The 16,589-nt window shown below is 37.5% G+C and overlaps 2 protein-coding genes across 2 annotated transcripts; one reads left to right on the forward strand and one right to left on the reverse strand.

Moving 5' to 3' along the window:
• Positions 1-373: 373 nt before the first annotated feature.
• Positions 374-9,191, forward strand: LOC113683374 (ATP-dependent RNA helicase DDX4). Its single transcript, XM_089186620.1, has 9 exons — positions 374-673; positions 746-1,409; positions 2,117-2,424; positions 3,601-3,885; positions 4,170-4,479; positions 4,926-5,025; positions 5,842-6,112; positions 6,599-6,706; positions 7,358-9,191. Exons 1-9 carry the CDS (start codon positions 638-640, stop codon positions 7,478-7,480), a joined length of 2,205 nt encoding a protein of 734 aa, XP_089042746.1. The 5' UTR covers positions 374-637; the 3' UTR covers positions 7,481-9,191.
• LOC113683362 (iron-sulfur cluster assembly 1 homolog, mitochondrial) lies at positions 9,188-16,436 on the reverse strand. The gene is made up of 4 exons (XM_027200598.2): positions 16,225-16,436; positions 13,603-13,656; positions 12,011-12,116; positions 9,188-10,364 (listed from the first exon to the last, which is right to left on the reverse strand). Exons 1-4 carry the CDS (start codon positions 16,309-16,311, stop codon positions 10,216-10,218), a joined length of 396 nt encoding a protein of 131 aa, XP_027056399.1. The 5' UTR covers positions 16,312-16,436; the 3' UTR covers positions 9,188-10,215.
• Positions 16,437-16,589: the final 153 nt, after the last annotated feature.

Consider the following 16,589-nt stretch of genomic DNA (forward strand, 5'->3'; position numbering starts at 1 on the left):
ACATATACGTAATCAGTCGCAAAATCTTTCCCAGTTCTTCGCTTAATAAATAACTGACGTCGAAGTTGGTTTCGCGGTTTCACACCTCACTTGCGAAATCGATTGAAACACAAAAAATAAAACAATAGATGTTTGACATCTGACTGATTCGAGCGATGCTGCAATCTCTGATTATCGAAGTTCCTAATTTATTTCCAGCTTTGTGATCCGGCTGAAGCTATAGATTTAGTTTTTAATTTTCCTTTGTTAGTAAAACACGAAAATTATTGCATTTAGGAGATCTTCGGCGTTCGACCTGAACTGTTTTTTTTTTTTCCTCGTCTCCGGAAATACCGAAAATATTATCGCACCAACCACGTGATCACAAAATTCCGCGGAAAAAAATAAATCAGCCAATCATTGTCGAATGAACTCACGTGTACAACCCAGAAGATTTCACGCTCTTGCGATTTCATACAAATTTTCGATTTGTCATCAGTAGATTCACTTTATGTCTGAGAGAGCAGCCAAGCTTAGTTCGTGGCACTTTTAAAAGGTCTTTGATCTGAAAAAAAATTCACAGAAACGTTTCAATCAGTATATTAAGTTTTTTAAATCGCGGGAAATTGTCTTCATAGTTGAAATCGTCGAAATCAACATGGCAGACGATTGGGAAGATGGCAGCTCCACAACAGTAAGTAGGACGATGTGTCTCTTTACATCTTTCTGGATACTGGAATGTGATGTGATATGTTTTCTTGTGTAGACTTCATTTGGTGGTGGATTTGGGGCAAGCAAAGGACGAGGCTTTGGTACCTGGAGTAGTAATGACAATTCGGTCGATGAAGCTCCCAGACGAAAGGGCTTCGGAAGAGGAGGTTTTGGCCCTGCAAATACAGACAGTACATTGACAAATGGCTTCGAAAGCGGCAACCAGGGTGCTTTTGGTGGAGGTAGAGGCTTTGGCCGTGGTGGCGGTGGCAGTGACAGTGAGAAGCCAGCAGCACGTGGTTTTGGCAGTAGTGGAGGGGGATTTGGTAACAGAGCCGGTGGATTTGGCCGCAGTGGTGGTGGCTTTGATGATGGAACTGATGATGAACCTCGAGAAAACGGAGGAGGCTTTGGTTCAAAGAAGCGTGGTGGCTTTGGTGGCAGTGGTCTTGGAGGAGGAGGAGGAGGAGGAGGGGGGGGTGGATTTTCAGGAGGTGATGATGGAGAAGATGGTGGTGGGAGAGGAGGTGGATTTGGTAGCAGTAGTGGTAACAGGAAGGGAGGTGGTGGATGGCACACTGGCGGGGAAGAAGGGCACTTTGCAAAAGAATACCCAAGCAGGAAAAGTGGTGGTGGAGGTGGAGGTGGAAGAGGGTGTCATAGTTGTGGTGAAGAAGGGCATTTTGCTCGAGAGTGTCCGACTAAAGAGCAAGAGGAAAGTGAGTACATTTTTTAAACAGCTAAAAATCAAAGAAAAGCTCAGGACTCTGTACACCAAAAGCATGATTTTCTTGCCAAGTTTGCTGTTGTATCAATTTAACACTTTAACTCCCAGATCAAATTTGTCTTTCTCCTTATTGTCAACCATATAATTCTCATAATGTTAGGTCGGAGAATTTAGTATTGGATCAACTTATTATCCCCAAATTGACATTTTTCTTTATTCTCATCCCCTATCTGGTTGATATTGTATTGATATTAAAAAGAGAATTTCTGTCTCTGTCACTTATAGGAGTGAAAGGGTTAAGTGACCACATAGTCACTCATGAAAAAGCCTAATGTCCAAATAGTAGATGAAATCAGTAGTTCTTTTTTGAAGTAACAGATGTAAAGCCAGAAAATTGGGTAAATGACCAAGGAATTTAAGTAGATTGATGTAAGTAGCAAATTTAAAAAAATTCAGATTTAGGAAGATCTTATTAATTTCATGTTTAAAAATCAATTTTGCCATGGGGCTTTTGTTTGATTAGACTTATTTGGTATTCAAAGGATTTTTTTATTGTTTTGTTGTTGCTTTGGGTATCTTTTCTCAATACGAGTTACAAAAAATTTGTTTAAAAGTTATCTTTTCTCTCCCAAGCAACAAAAACTAGAGGTTTGTTTTTTCCATTTGTTTTAAAATGATGCTATTATGTTTTTTTAACAGACAAACCAGGTCCCGTGACATATGTTCCCCCAGATCCATCTGAGAAGGAGGAGGAGATGTTCCGTTCCATTGAGAGAGGCATCAACTTTGACAAGTACGATGAGATCCCAGTTGAGGTTACAGGAAAAGGAAAAGAGACCATAACACCAATTCAAAGCTTTCAGGAGGCTAATCTGAGAGAATCTTTGTTATTAAATGTCCAAAAAGCAAAGTACACTAAGCCCACCCCTGTGCAAAAGTATGCTATACCCACAATCCTTGCAGGAAGAGATGTCATGGCTTGTGCTCAAACAGGATCCGGAAAGACGGTAAACATGATCCTTTAACAAACATCAGTATATTCATCCGTATCAGTACAAATAGCCAATGTCAGGATGCATTTCCTCCACTCTATTCCCAATACATTTTCAATAGGATTGGAAAGCACATGATGTGACCTTCCTTGGAGATAAACGCCTTTAGTTTCACCAAGAAAGCTTTATTGTTGTCAAACTTGGGGGATGTTACGCCGTTGCTTATTCAACTTCATTGGCTACCAATTGAACAAAGAATAACTTTCAAAATTGCAGTAATTACATTTAAGGCGCTTCATGGTGCTGCACCCAGCTATATCACTGATCTCATCAAGCCTTATACACCTGGTAGACTTCTTAGATCCTCCAATCAATTTTTACTTTCTACATCTTAATTTAATCTTAAAACTTATGGTGGCCGGTCTTTTACTATTGCCGCACCTTCTGTTTGGAATGCACTTCCATTTGAACTTAGATCTTGTAATTCCCTTTCTTCTTTTAAATCTAAGCTCAAGATGTGGCTTTTTAAAATTGGTTATGATGTTGTATAGAATGATGATGTTTTTATTGGATGACAATGTAGTTTTGTAGGTTTAGGATTTTGTTTTTATTTTTATTATGTAAAGCGCTTTTGGACCATTGGGAATTTTTATAGAATGACAATGTAGTTTGTAGGTTTAGGATTTTGTTATTTTTATTATGTAAAGCGCTTTTGGACCATTGGGAATTAGCGCTCTATAAATACTGTGTATTATTATTATTATATTATGATGAACCATTGCACTGTGAACGCTTGGTGCTGATGATGGCGAATGCATCTTGAAAAACTTGGCTTAAAAATTCTTGGGTGGTTAATGTTAAACTTAAGTTGTCCCAATTTATACTTGAATTAGTCATCCTTTGGATATGTCTTTTTTATATTGCTGGTTGTTATCAAATGATTTCCCTCGCATGATAGGAAATTCTGCAGCATTGTATTTTCTTTTTTTCTTGTGTATATTCCTTCCAATGAACTCCTACACTTGTAACTCTTAAAAATCTATCATAATATGGGTGAAGAGGAAAAAAAAAGTCAAAAAATGGCCATGCTGTTGTCAGGCTTATGTACTTCGATGCATCAGCTGTTATTACTGTCATCCTGTTAATTGAATGATATGAGAGTAAAACTTTAGCATTTTTGTTCAATTATAGGCAGCTTTTCTCCTACCTGCTATGTCTGGTATACTGAACAGTGGATTGGCCAGCAGTGAGCTGTCAGGCATTCAAACTCCACAAGGTCTTTGTATTTCTCCCACGAGAGAACTGGCTAGTCAAATTTATAATGAGGCTCGAAAGTTTTCATTGGGAACTATGCTAAAGGCAGTGTGTATTTATGGAGGGGTCAGTGTTTCACATCATTTGCGACAAGTTCAACGTGGTTGTAACTTTCTAGTCGCTACGCCCGGGCGACTCAAGCATTTTGTCGAAGGAGGACAGGTGAGAGAACATGTGATGACCTGATTATTGAAAAAAAAAATGTAATAAATTGTAATGAAACATTTGAATCATTTATCCTTATTTTGCTTGCATATAGGTGTATTTAAGGAATGAGGAGTGGGAAATATAGGCAGGGTGTGAGGATCCTGGTTAAAACACGAAGGGGATGCCTGTCATTACAGGAGAAGTAAAGCAGAACTTGATTACTAAAGACACCTCATGATAAATTTCTCATAATGCATAACATAATTTGATGTATTTGATTGTTTGTGTTTGGGTACTAGGTTTCCCTTGAGAAGGTTCAGTATCTGATTTTGGATGAAGCAGACAGAATGCTTGACATGGGGTTTGAGGCAGACATTCGGAAAATTGTGGAGACACTGGGAATGCCTGAAAAGACAGAGAGACAGACTCTCATGTTCAGTGCAACTTTCCCTGAGGAAATTCAACGCCTGGCTGGTGACTTCCTCAATGATTACTTGTTCTTGACAGTAGGAAGGGTTGGTGGTACAACATCAGACATTCAGCAGACAATCTTGGATGTGCCAGAAAATCAGAAACGAGAAAAGTTGACTGAATTACTCAGCTGCTCAGGTAAAGATGCAAAATCAAAATGATGGATACTCTATTCTACTTTATTATTATTATTTTTTTTTTTTTTGGCAGTAGTGAAGAGTTAAGAGTGTTAATCATTCAAAAAGTCTCATTTGCGCTGACTTGAAAGACTGTGAAAAATATTGCATGATGCACCTAACTGTTAACCACATGGCGTTTGTGGAAATAAGAAATGTGTCAAAGAAAATAAGCAAGTCTTATTAGTGATTATGCACTAGTCTTGTTAGTGATATGCACTAATGTGTCTCTTGCTCAACTCTGGATGATAAACATAATGTAAGGGACATGTAACAGCTTGCAATGTGACTGCCAAATGCAGATCACCTATATCTTTTCAGCCTGACATGACCACAGACTGGTCATGGCTTGGAGCATTGTGAAAGTTGCCATCATTCTAGTAACCACAATTTATGTCCTATTGCCAGGCACTGATAGGACCCTTGTGTTTGTGGAATCAAAGCGCGGGGCAGACTTTCTTGCAAGCTTGTTGTCGCAGGAAGGATTTCCCACTACAAGTATCCATGGGTAAGTTGGAAATCAATTGATATATGTAGTATACTCAACCAGAAAAACAACTGGGATGGTACTTAAGTCTTTTGGCATTACACTTTACATCATAATCTACCTTTAGTAAAATGCTGTTTTTAGTTTACAGACTAAAAATGAAACTTGATGAATGCATCAGATTTTTTGAAGAAAGTTTTTTTATTTTAAAGAGTCTATCTTAAATTTGGTCACAGTACCACCAAGAAATGTGCAGTAAACAATCTGCAAACTAGTGCATGTTGTCATCTGTGTTGAATTTTTATGGCCAATTTCTTTGCTTTCCTCTATGGGAGTTCAAAAAATGTTGAAACAGAAATAGTTACTTGATGTGCTCTCCACCAAATGTGGGCAATATGGTATTTTTATCAACAGTTCCTTAGACCCAGGGTGGGAGCTCAAGGATTATTGTACTCTTCATCTGGCCATACAACCAAAAGGGAAGCTGCCTTCTGAAAAAAATTGTTTTAGTTAAAATTCTAGATCAACGCAACTCTGTTTAATTCTTTCCAAAGGCTAAAACATGCCAGAGCTGCTACGCTTTTCAACTATTGCTTTAGAATTTCTGTGAGGTAGTAGAGACAGATGATTTTCACCCAAACCAAGGATTAAGGAGAGAAATTGTCTTCATAGTCCAAACTACATGGGGCTTCAAAGAAAAAATTAAATTTATCGAAAGCTATGTTCCCAGGTTTTCCAGAACCTTTCTAAACTGGATCTGCAGTACTGATTGTGAATTTCTATGTACAGTGTTCAAAAAGTGAAAAAATGTTAGAAGGCAGTTTGTTTTGTTTCCAGTGATCGCCTTCAGCAGGAAAGAGAGGAAGCTTTAAGGGACTTCAGGCTAGGCCGCTGTCCAGTTCTTATTGCCACAAATGTTGCTGCCCGTGGCTTGGACATAGATGATGTCAGGCATGTTGTCAACTATGACTTGCCAAATGAGATTGAGGAGTTTGTACATAGAATTGGTAGAACAGGACGTATTGGGCATGAAGGCAAGGCTACAACTTTCTTCCAGAAAGGAAAAGACGATAAGATTGCCAGGGCACTTGTGAAAATTCTGTCTGACGTAAGTACAGTCTTCTTCTTCATGTTTCATGATTTTGTTTTGTCGTGTTTTGTTTATTTGCATTATTAGTAAGTTGTTTCACTTCATGTATGTTGAGTAGGACTTGAAATTTAGCAGTTCTGTAAAAAAAAAAAATTTATGATAATACATCCACCCAAATGCTAAACAGCATAAATTTACCATCCAGAGCATATCTTTGGTTATCTGGCCACTTAGAGTGCAAATTGTTTTTTATTATCCTATGGAAGTCGGTCTTATGTAAGTCATCTGCCTACCTTAAAGGCAAACCTTTATCAAGGCACCATTATTTTACCAAAATTATGAAATTATCATCTGAAATTAATGTTTTAGTGGGTACAGTGTTGTACTCCAAGCTATTCTGTTGTAAGCATCTCGAATCCAAATTGATGTAAAGTAATTCTAAGTTATGGCCTGAGTTGCCCTGAAGAGTTATCATTTCTTCTGACTTGCATGTGTACTTTGTAGGCTTCACAAGAGGTGCCAGAATGGTTAGAGGAGATTGCAGAGAGCGCAGTAGGCACAAGTTATGGCCCAGCAGGAGGTCGTTTTGCATCCAGAGACACCAGGAAACAGGTACATTAAAAAAAATTTTGACAACTTCCCATGGTTTTACCTTCGTGGAACAATGAACCCTTTACACCATAACATCAGTATGCATATTCTACAAACTTTTCTTTGCACATTTGCTCTGATGCTGATAAGGAGAACTTCTTTAACAATCGAGAGCTTCTTGAGTTGGTGATGATTTTTATTATTCATGTGAGCTCAATGATTGTTGTGGGGGTGATACTGCAAGGGGTCAATGTTAGTTTCAATGATGCACCTCTGCTTCAAAGAAATAAAATGGTCCCAACTGCAGTAGTATCTGAAAATCTTTGTCTCACCTGCACATGTAAAACAAATTCAAATTTTGTGTGCAATGTTTAGAGTGATCATTGAGTACCTATCCTATCCATGTTCTTGAGTTATTATACACTAAGAGAGATTTTAACACATGGTTATTTGAAGAGCAAAGAGCAAGATGTACATTTTTATTATTACATTATATCAATTGTTTTTCACCTTTTTTTAGCCTCAGAATGTTCTAGGTAAATAATGTCGTCAAGATGTTAGGAGTTTCTTGTTTATATTCAGTGCAGTTTCCCACTGCAAACAGAGATAAGTAGTTAAAAATTCTAATTTTTATAGCAATGTCTTAAACCTTTGTTTTGATCTTTGTGGTAGTTTGGCAACAGTGATGGCTGGGGAGGAGAGTGGAATAGTGACAAAGCTAATACTCAAACCAGCCAGATTAATGGCACTGCTGCCTGGTCTTCAGCTGGTGGTACGGAGGAAGAAGAGTGGTGATTTTGCATCTTTGGATTATTTGCTATTGTTCTGTTTCATGCCATCAAGTGGCATGAATACAGTTTTTACATTGGTTACTTGGTTTCAGTTTAGCGTTATTGAGAGTTTATTGGATTGGATACATGTACTTTACCTTAGCGTTGTTGAGCTGAACTATAATGGATTGGAGTTACATACTATTGACAACAGCTGGTGTCATGCCTTGGCTGAAAGATGAGGGGAATAAAGACTACTGCAATTATTTCTTACATCACAGTGAACCAGCATGTGTGATGGAACAAGGGTAATTGAAAAATATGATCACTGGATTCATCAGAGCTGGACATCTTTTGTTAAGTTCCAAACTGCTCATCTCTTTTGTGGTGCAGTTGTTTTGGAACATTGATAGTTAAAAGAGTTGTCACTTTATGAAAAGTGAACCCACTTCACCAGAAGACTACATCTAGCTTTTACATGCTGCAGTCTGTGATGCACCTGTCTGGACTGATTACTACCTACACTTTACATAGGAGAATACTGAAAACAAAACTGAGATTTCACACAGGACAAAACATGCCACAGCTGCAATGCAGGGTATTAGATCAAGGAAGTTAATGGCATGGAAAACTGTCATTAACTAGAAATGATTATGAGTTAGTCATTCGGATCAAAACCAGCCTAGACTTGCCATCAAGGCTTTACAAGAGACTTGGCGGCAGTGTAGCCTGTTAGTGATTTTTTGCGTGCAGTCATGGGGCATTGTTTTTGCACTGTGCTCATCTTGATATTCATCAATTGCTATGATGCAGTAGCATTGAATGTACAATGACCAACTATTTTCTTGGAGCCTGCTTCTAATTAAAATTGCAGCCAAGGAGCAATAATTTTTTAAACTACTTGAAAGCTGTCTCCATATGAACCTAAGAATGGATCTTCCTGGGGTGGAGACACTGTACCATCTACTTCCATGGACAGTGAGAAAACAAGAACTATGGCCCTGTAATGCATCAACCCTTGGAATCACCAGGTATTTTATTTGCCAAGTGAGGAGAAATGGTTAAATCCTATGAAATCCAAGTTATTGTAGTGTGGTATCATAAAGGAGTCTTTCAAACAAATGGGCTTCATTCTACTTGGAACTGATCCAGATAAAAACCATTTTAATGCTGGAGAGTATTTGGGTTGTTGCATTTTCCTGCCTTTGGTTTTGGGTGAAATTATTTGCTATTTGTGCCCAACTTTACAAAGAGGTAGGTCTTGTATTACTAACTGAAAGTCCTCTCACAAGGGGCTGGTGACAAAAAAGTGAAACTTATTGAAAGAAATGCTGTGATTGCCCACAACAAAATAGCAGCTTTTGTGGTGTGCTGTAAACAATTGACAATTAACATTGACTTGAACCCAAGAAGCTTCAAGATAGATTGGAGAAATGCAATGGCAAGCTCTCAAAGCTCATGGAATGTGATGATTCGTCAATGGACATGACTAAAACTTGATGCATTGTTCAGCATCTTGCTCTTGAAGCCCTATATCTGCTCACGACATGTTAGCACTATTTGATTGGTTGCAGGGCTTCAACCCAAACTTTTTTTAAGTAAGTGGTACATGTTTACATTCAGCTTTTAAGAAACTGTAGATTTGTTATAGTTGAGTCATAAATAACATTGTTTTGAGCCTAAAGGCACAATTTTGAAGCAAACCATAGATTCATTAAAGATGTTTTAAAACTCTAGTTACCCATTTAGTTTATTGCTGCCATCATCTGTCTCTCAGAAGTGACCAACATGTAACTTCTTCCAATTATATCCATACATTTTCCAGCAAACAGTTAAAAGAATACTAAAACTTATCAGGAAGAAATTTTTATCTTGATATTACACTAAATTCTCATAACTTATTTACAAGGAATTTTCTAGCAGCAAGAAGAGAGAATTAACAATCAGATCTTGGGAGTGAAAGGGTTAAATGTACTTAGTGACTGGTTTGGTTTGGTTCACTGGTTTTGTTTTGCTTTACTTCACTATGTGACTGGTCCAGAAAACCTACAGCACACAGCCAATCAGATGCAAAACTAAGAGTTTTTTGTTTTAACTTTGAGTTCACATGGGCTCTTCAGGTTTGATTGATGTAAGTAATTCCCTCTGTCTGCATGACTGCAACACCCATCCACATAGAAAAGTAGAGAAACCTCCTCAGTCTGTTAGCACAGTTTGGGTTTCCACCCCACCCTCTTGAACAAAAAGAAGAACAAAACTTCCACAGTAGTATTCTCAAATTATTTACACCAAAGTTTGTCTGTATTCAGCCCACAATACTTACATGAGACGTAATGTTGATAAATAAAGAAACTATTTTTTCTTAGAAATCTTTAAGTCTCCAGAAGTTGGTCACTAAGAAAGGTATAGGTGTATGCACAGCCTCATGCCTGTAGCTGAAATTTAAGTTTTAACCCTCTTCTCTTCAAAAGTAGCAGTAATTTCCTCTTGTGGTATCAACTGAATTTTTTTGAGAGGTGATCAGAGTTACAAAAAATATCCATATTAACACGAAACGGCAGAAGCAACATAAGTGTAAGTTAGGTAGTTCGGAATATCAGTTTTATAACTGACATCTTCAAAGTGTGTCAAATATTCTTCAAACCAGATAATGCCCTCCTTTTTTTGGCAGGAAAAGACAAATACTCCAACATTGTGAACAGCTGGTACTAAAACAAGATGGCTTCTGGTGACTTTACCAAATTCTCCAATTTTGCAATTCTATAAGTGAAAACTTTCCCCACATCCACAAACTCCTTTAATGTTGGGATTATTGAACACAAATTCACTGGCAAGCTTATCTTCTACATAGTCCATTTCTGTTCCTAGCAGTGATAATTGTGCCCTGGAATCAATATAAATCTTTACACCTGTTGAGAAAAACATTGGTAATCTGAGATAATAATGCAATTTCCACCTTCTGTGAGCCTTAACCTTTAATCTCTCATGAGTGAGCAAGAAACAATTACTCATTGCAGTACCAATACAACATAAATACTAGCAAGTGATGAGAATAAATGAAAATATAAATTGGGGGATTATTAATTTGGTCCAATACCAGATTCTCCAAAGTAACCTCAAAATTGTGTGACAGACAGTAAGGAGAAGTACTAACGAGATCTTGGGAGTGAACCTGGCTAAGTTTCACGATTTTCCCCATTTCTAAGCAGCTGACAAGGGAGATACTTACATTATTCGAGTCATATTTATAGTATTAGAGGGGATAAAAATTTGATAGCTTTCATCAGTTTGCTTCTCATTCAAAATTTGTGCATTCACTTCATTTTTTCTGATGAAGGTTGGGAGTCGGTTTTCCAAGTCAAGTTTTAGTGCAAGTGCTGAGTAACGCCTCAATGAACAAATTTTGCAAACAAAAATTATGCAAATTTGAGGTTCATCTTGTTACAAGTAACCAAAGGTGTTACGTTTCAAAAGAACAAAAATGTTCGTTTCATTTCTGGTAACTTTTCTGAAAGATTTTTGTGAAAAGTGAAAACAATACGATGTGGTCTATATATTTTAATCAACAAACACCTACGGTATCGGTGTTTAGAATTTACCATGTTAAAACACACGTGACCAGTATTTGCTAAAATCAGGAGAAATTTTTCACTGGAGTTCAGGATCAAAACCTTTTGTTTACGTTCCTCACAAATGATTATGAAGTAAAATTAAGACAGATAGTTTTCTCTGAATTAGTTAGAATTGGTCACGGGCAACATTTACCTCCAATGTTTTTTTTCAATATTTGCTTTTACTTTATGCACGAGATCACAATAAGTCTCGTCTGACATGTGATGCCATACTTAGTCTTGTTTATAGCGGAGCTCGCAGAGCGTAGCCCCATAATTATACAAAATAGAAGTAACCCACCAAGCCGAAAAAATTTGGATGTACTACCGTACGACCGTACAAGGTGCTACTTTTAACATGCGTGGTCAACTGTACCGCGAGCACGCCACGGCTTTGTCCAGTAGGCCAGTGGTCAGTGCACTAGGTTCCGAGTCGGACGACCCAGGTTCTAGTCCTGGCAGAGGCAAGGCGTTGTGCCCTCGAGACGTGCGGGAAAAAAATGCAAGCTCCGCTTTTAGGCTTGGCTAAATCTATATATTACAGATTTCACTTCGTCGGAGCTACTTTTGGTCAGCATGAATTTATTAGGAATTTACAACATTTGTCTTAAATTACTTCTGTAACTTTAATTCTCCGAAAATCTTCACTTGCCCTTCGGGCACGTAAAGCACATAATTCACTAGCCCAATCGCAAAATCCACTAGCCCCGAGCTATCGGACACGACTTTTTTTGCACGCTATTGTTGATAACAAAAATTGGCCACCATTAGGGGTTTAGATGGTGATGTTTCGAGCGTTAGCCCTTTGTCAGAGGGAACTGCTTACAATTTAGCTTACTTTTGCTAGTTTAGCTTGTTCTTTAGCCACAACATGCAAGAAATGTTTCTGATGCTCATGGTTTTCTGAGTTTTACACGATTCAAGTTTTCCAAAAACAAACTTACCATCTTGACTGACCTCCTCATCAAACTTTCCCTTTTCATTGGCATAATCCAATGTATAAGTGAGGCCATTACAACCTTTTTGTTTGACACCAATTCTTAAAGCAGGCTGGAAAAGAAAAAAAGACATTTTAAAATTCATTACAAGCATGTAATAGGTAGCGTTTCCGCATTTCCTTCAAATTTAAAGAATCTGAGAATAACCGTACTTTCTCGGTTATAAAGCGCACTCGGTTTTAAGACGCACCCCAAACTTAGCAACTTAGTCTAGCCAAGTTCCCAAACTGAAAATTTCGTGAAAATATTCGGTTCTATGACATACCAAAAGGTTAAGAGTTAATAAAAGGATGTGATAGAACTGAGAACGATTATCGCTAAACAGCTGGCATGTGAACTCTTTTGTTAACGTAAATAAAAGTGAAAAAGTCGCACATTTAATGAGCTACGTAAAAACCAAGGCTAAAATTTCACAACTTTAAGGAGAAACAAAACGCATCCTTGTTTATTTCAGCCTTCCTACTTAGAAACATGCTTCTCTTTACAAAATTAAATAATTAATATTTAATGATCCGATTTCATTCTAATAACATCAATCGACTGACTTAAAACTCGCTTACAAAACTAACTGATATGTTCTCATCGTAAACAGTCAGAGTTTCACTTTAACTTCTTGTTCGATCACAAATATGCTAAGCACTCGCCGTCAATCGTTTGACCTCAACGTAAAGTTAAAAATCGTTACCGAAGCAGAGGCAGTCACAACAGTCGTGGAATTGCCCGTGAATACCACATTTCAGAATCCATGGTGAGGAAATGGCGCAACCGGCAACATGTCCTGTTTTCTGGTGAGCTGCGGATGACAACATCCACAAACACTACCGACAGAAGGACCTGTTTTGGATATCATGTTACCGAGCACTTGCTGTTAAGAACGTATGCAAATTTCTGTTTGTTTGCTAAAAGAAGTATTCCTTTTTAATTCATAGCAATATGGGATTGAATTTGACGCAATCTTCGCTACACCTCAGACCAAACAGCTCTAATTTTCTCCTATTTCTCTCAACGATTAGTGTCTTATTGTTGCCTTTTAACTGTAGGCTCTGCTAAATTTGTGATCTTAAGATTTTGTTGTGCAAAAATACTTGGCTATAGGATGCACTCCAATTTCAGCACTAACTTTCCAACCAAAGACAGAATTTTCAAGAAACTACGGATCACATTTCCTTGATCAATGCCAAGGGACCAAAGCCATGGATTATTTTAATGATTATTTATTGACTATAACATGTATTTAGCCAGTACCATGCTCTCAGTGAGTGGAGGCAAGCAAAAAAGCAGGTGCAATCAAAATGACAAGCAAGCAGCGACAACAGTTCTGGTTGTCTGGGGGCACAGCCTTCTGCATGCATTTCCCTTCCTCCTCCTATTTATTCCCCAAATTTCATTTTTCTCTTGCATACAGTTTTGCTCATCTGCAATGACTGACAACCTTATGCAGGATATCAATTATTGAGTTCACTTACTTTTGCGTAAGCATGTACCTTGGAAAAACATAATTTTTTTAAAGTTGACACTAGACTATAAGCATGTCTTACATTTTCTGTTTCTGGTGTGAACAGCGACTTAAGTTTTTGCACTGCAGCAGGTGTCTGAAAAACAAATGATGCATAATTGAGTGTGGTGTGATGAACAAATTGGACTAAAAGTTTCATTACTTTTAGTAACCTTTAAACTACCAAGATATAATTGTTAATTCCCACCTCCAGCTGCTACACATTTCCCTGTTAACTAGTGATGAGAATTTGATGCTGGATCAAGATAACTTCTACCTGTTAAGTTTGCATATCCTCATTATCTATTTTCTGGATGATGTATCGATATCATGGGGAGAAGTTAAATGTTAATCACTTCTGGGGGTTAAAGGGTTCACTGAAAAACAAATGATCCATAGTGAGAGTGGTGTAGGATAATTTTCCTGGCCTTTCCTACGAACAAATTGGACTAAAACTTTCATTACTTTTATTAACCCTTAAACTACCAAGATCTACAGTGGCCCACAACTGTCATGGCAAAACAAAGAAAACGAGTTGGTCAGCAGTTGGTCAGCGGTTGTTGTTTCAACCTGAAATGGTACGTCATGTAAACTACAATTTGATGAAAAACGAAGGTTGTTCTCTTATTTCATTGTGAATCCTCGCACACCTGCCAGTCGCTGGTGCCGCTTGTTGAAACCAAAATGAATAAATATAAACTCTTTTAAGATTATCATCGGCTCTTTTTCACCCCACCACTATTCTTAGCAACAAAGGTTGCCGTTTCGTTTGTTTACTGTTACATGACATACCATTTCAGATGCAAATAACAACTGCTGACCAACTCATTTTCTCTGTTTTGCCATGAGTTAATTTTGTTTTGCCGTGAGTTAATTTAGTTTTGCCGTGAGTTAATTTTGTTTTGCTGTGAGTAAAGTTTGTTATGCCGTGACAGTTGTGGGCCACCGCAAAGATCAAATTGTTCATTCCCACCTCCAGCTGCTACACATTTCCCTGTTAACTAGTGATGAGAATTTGATGCTGGATCAAGATAACTTCTACCTGTTAAGTTTACATATCCTCATTATCTGTTTTCTGGATGATGTATCAATATTATGGGGAGAAGTTACATTTTAATTACTTCTGGGCGTTTAAAGGTTCACTGAAAAACAAATGATCCATAGTGAGAGTGGTGTAGGATAATTTTCCTGGCCCTTGCTACGAACAAATTGGACTAAAAGTTTCATTACTTTTATTAACCCTTAAACTACCAAGATCTAATTCTTAATTCCCACCTCCAGCTGCTACACATTTCCCTGTTAAATAGTGATGAGAATTTGATGCTGGATCAAGATAACTTCTACCTATTAAGTTACATATCCTCATTTTCTCTTTTCTGGATGATGAATTGACATTATGAGGAGAAGTTACATGTTAATCACTCCTGGGGGTGAACCCTTTAACTCCCATGAGCTACCAAGACAGAATTTCTCCTTACAATATCAAAACAATATCAAGCAGACAAGCAATGAGAATAAAGAAAAATATCAATTAGGGGATTATAAGTTAATCCAATACCAAATTTTCTAAATTCACATCACAAGAACTGTATGGTAGACAGCAAGAAGAATTACTAATGAGATCTTGGAGTAAAAGGGTAAAGAAATTGTCTACCTGACTGATAGACTTCTGTGATCTATTTAACAAATAGATTCCAAGTTGCCGTGCAGCTGTTCAGTAATATATCACAGATGATGTCAAAATGAGGTAAGAACAAAAAAGTGGCAAACAAGGCACAGCCGATTGTGTCACTGATGTTCATACCACATTTTGACGTCCTCTGTGATCTATTACTGAACAGATGCATGGCAACTTGGAATCTATTTGTTTCATATAATAAAGAATTAAAAAAAGTTTTAATGATGATGTCATCTATATGTCTGTCCTCCAATAGATCATAAGTGAGAACCAATCAGAATGTGTGCATAGCTGAGCTTATTATATAATACTGATTACATGGTACTCATTTTGATGGGTTCTTACTTAAGATCTAGCAGAGGAAAGATGATGCAAGGATGATGTAACTATTAATATTATAATACTTTACTTATCCCCACATTTTGACATCATCTGTGGTCTATTACTGAACAGATGCACAACGACGTGTAATCTAATTGTAAAACAGACCGAAGGCAGCATTGAATCGATTTGTTTTTTATGATTATAACTTAAAAAGCGAAATATGGTTAATGGTGACGTTTTTTAATCGTCAGTTTAGCCATAAATCATGAGTCATAACCAATCAAAGGGAGTGAAGGCTTCAGTTCATCATAAAAAAAGAAAATGAAAAAAAAACAGAGATATTTCAAATCAATATCCACTTCTTCGACGTTTTGATTACATAAGATCGTGAAGATCGTGTTGCAGTGTATATAAATGGGATAAACTAAAAATTGTTTGATTGAACACATTAAATTAAAAGTGGAATGGTAGATTTTTAAATTCTGGAATAGGACGAAGTCAAGCTGTGATAAAATAGTTGAGAGGCCACTACGAGAAGTCTCTCAAATCGTAAATTTGCCACTAATAGATATGCAACCAGCTTGATGTAACGTAAACTTACTGTTGCCCCGTATGACGACTATTCAATCGTAACAGAAATATTCCACTATGTTTTAGACTTACTAGTGTAATTGCAGCTCTTCTAGCGGCAAATTTCCTCGGTTTATTGACTGCTCTAACCGCCGCCCCTACTGCGGCTCGACCCGCCATGTTAGCTATTCTTTTCCTTCTTGTAAGTTATCATACGCCACGGATTGTGATGTCACACCAAAACCACCTTGGTCGAGAGGGACTGAGATGGAATGATGGACACCTCATGACATGCTATACCAGTGAAAAATTATGAAGCTACGAAAACATGCCGATTTATCCCGATCATCTGAGTGTACCATTTGTTTGGAACTGCGTCAAAAATTTTTACCCAAGAAATAGCAAGTATTAATTCATTGCTCGATAGTAGTATTATAAATCATTTGGCGCAATTTTTG

This window comes from Pocillopora damicornis, chromosome 11 (assembly GCF_964200805.1).
Source record: "Pocillopora damicornis chromosome 11, jaPocDami1.2, whole genome shotgun sequence".
NCBI classification, from domain to species: domain Eukaryota; kingdom Metazoa; phylum Cnidaria; class Anthozoa; order Scleractinia; family Pocilloporidae; genus Pocillopora; species Pocillopora damicornis.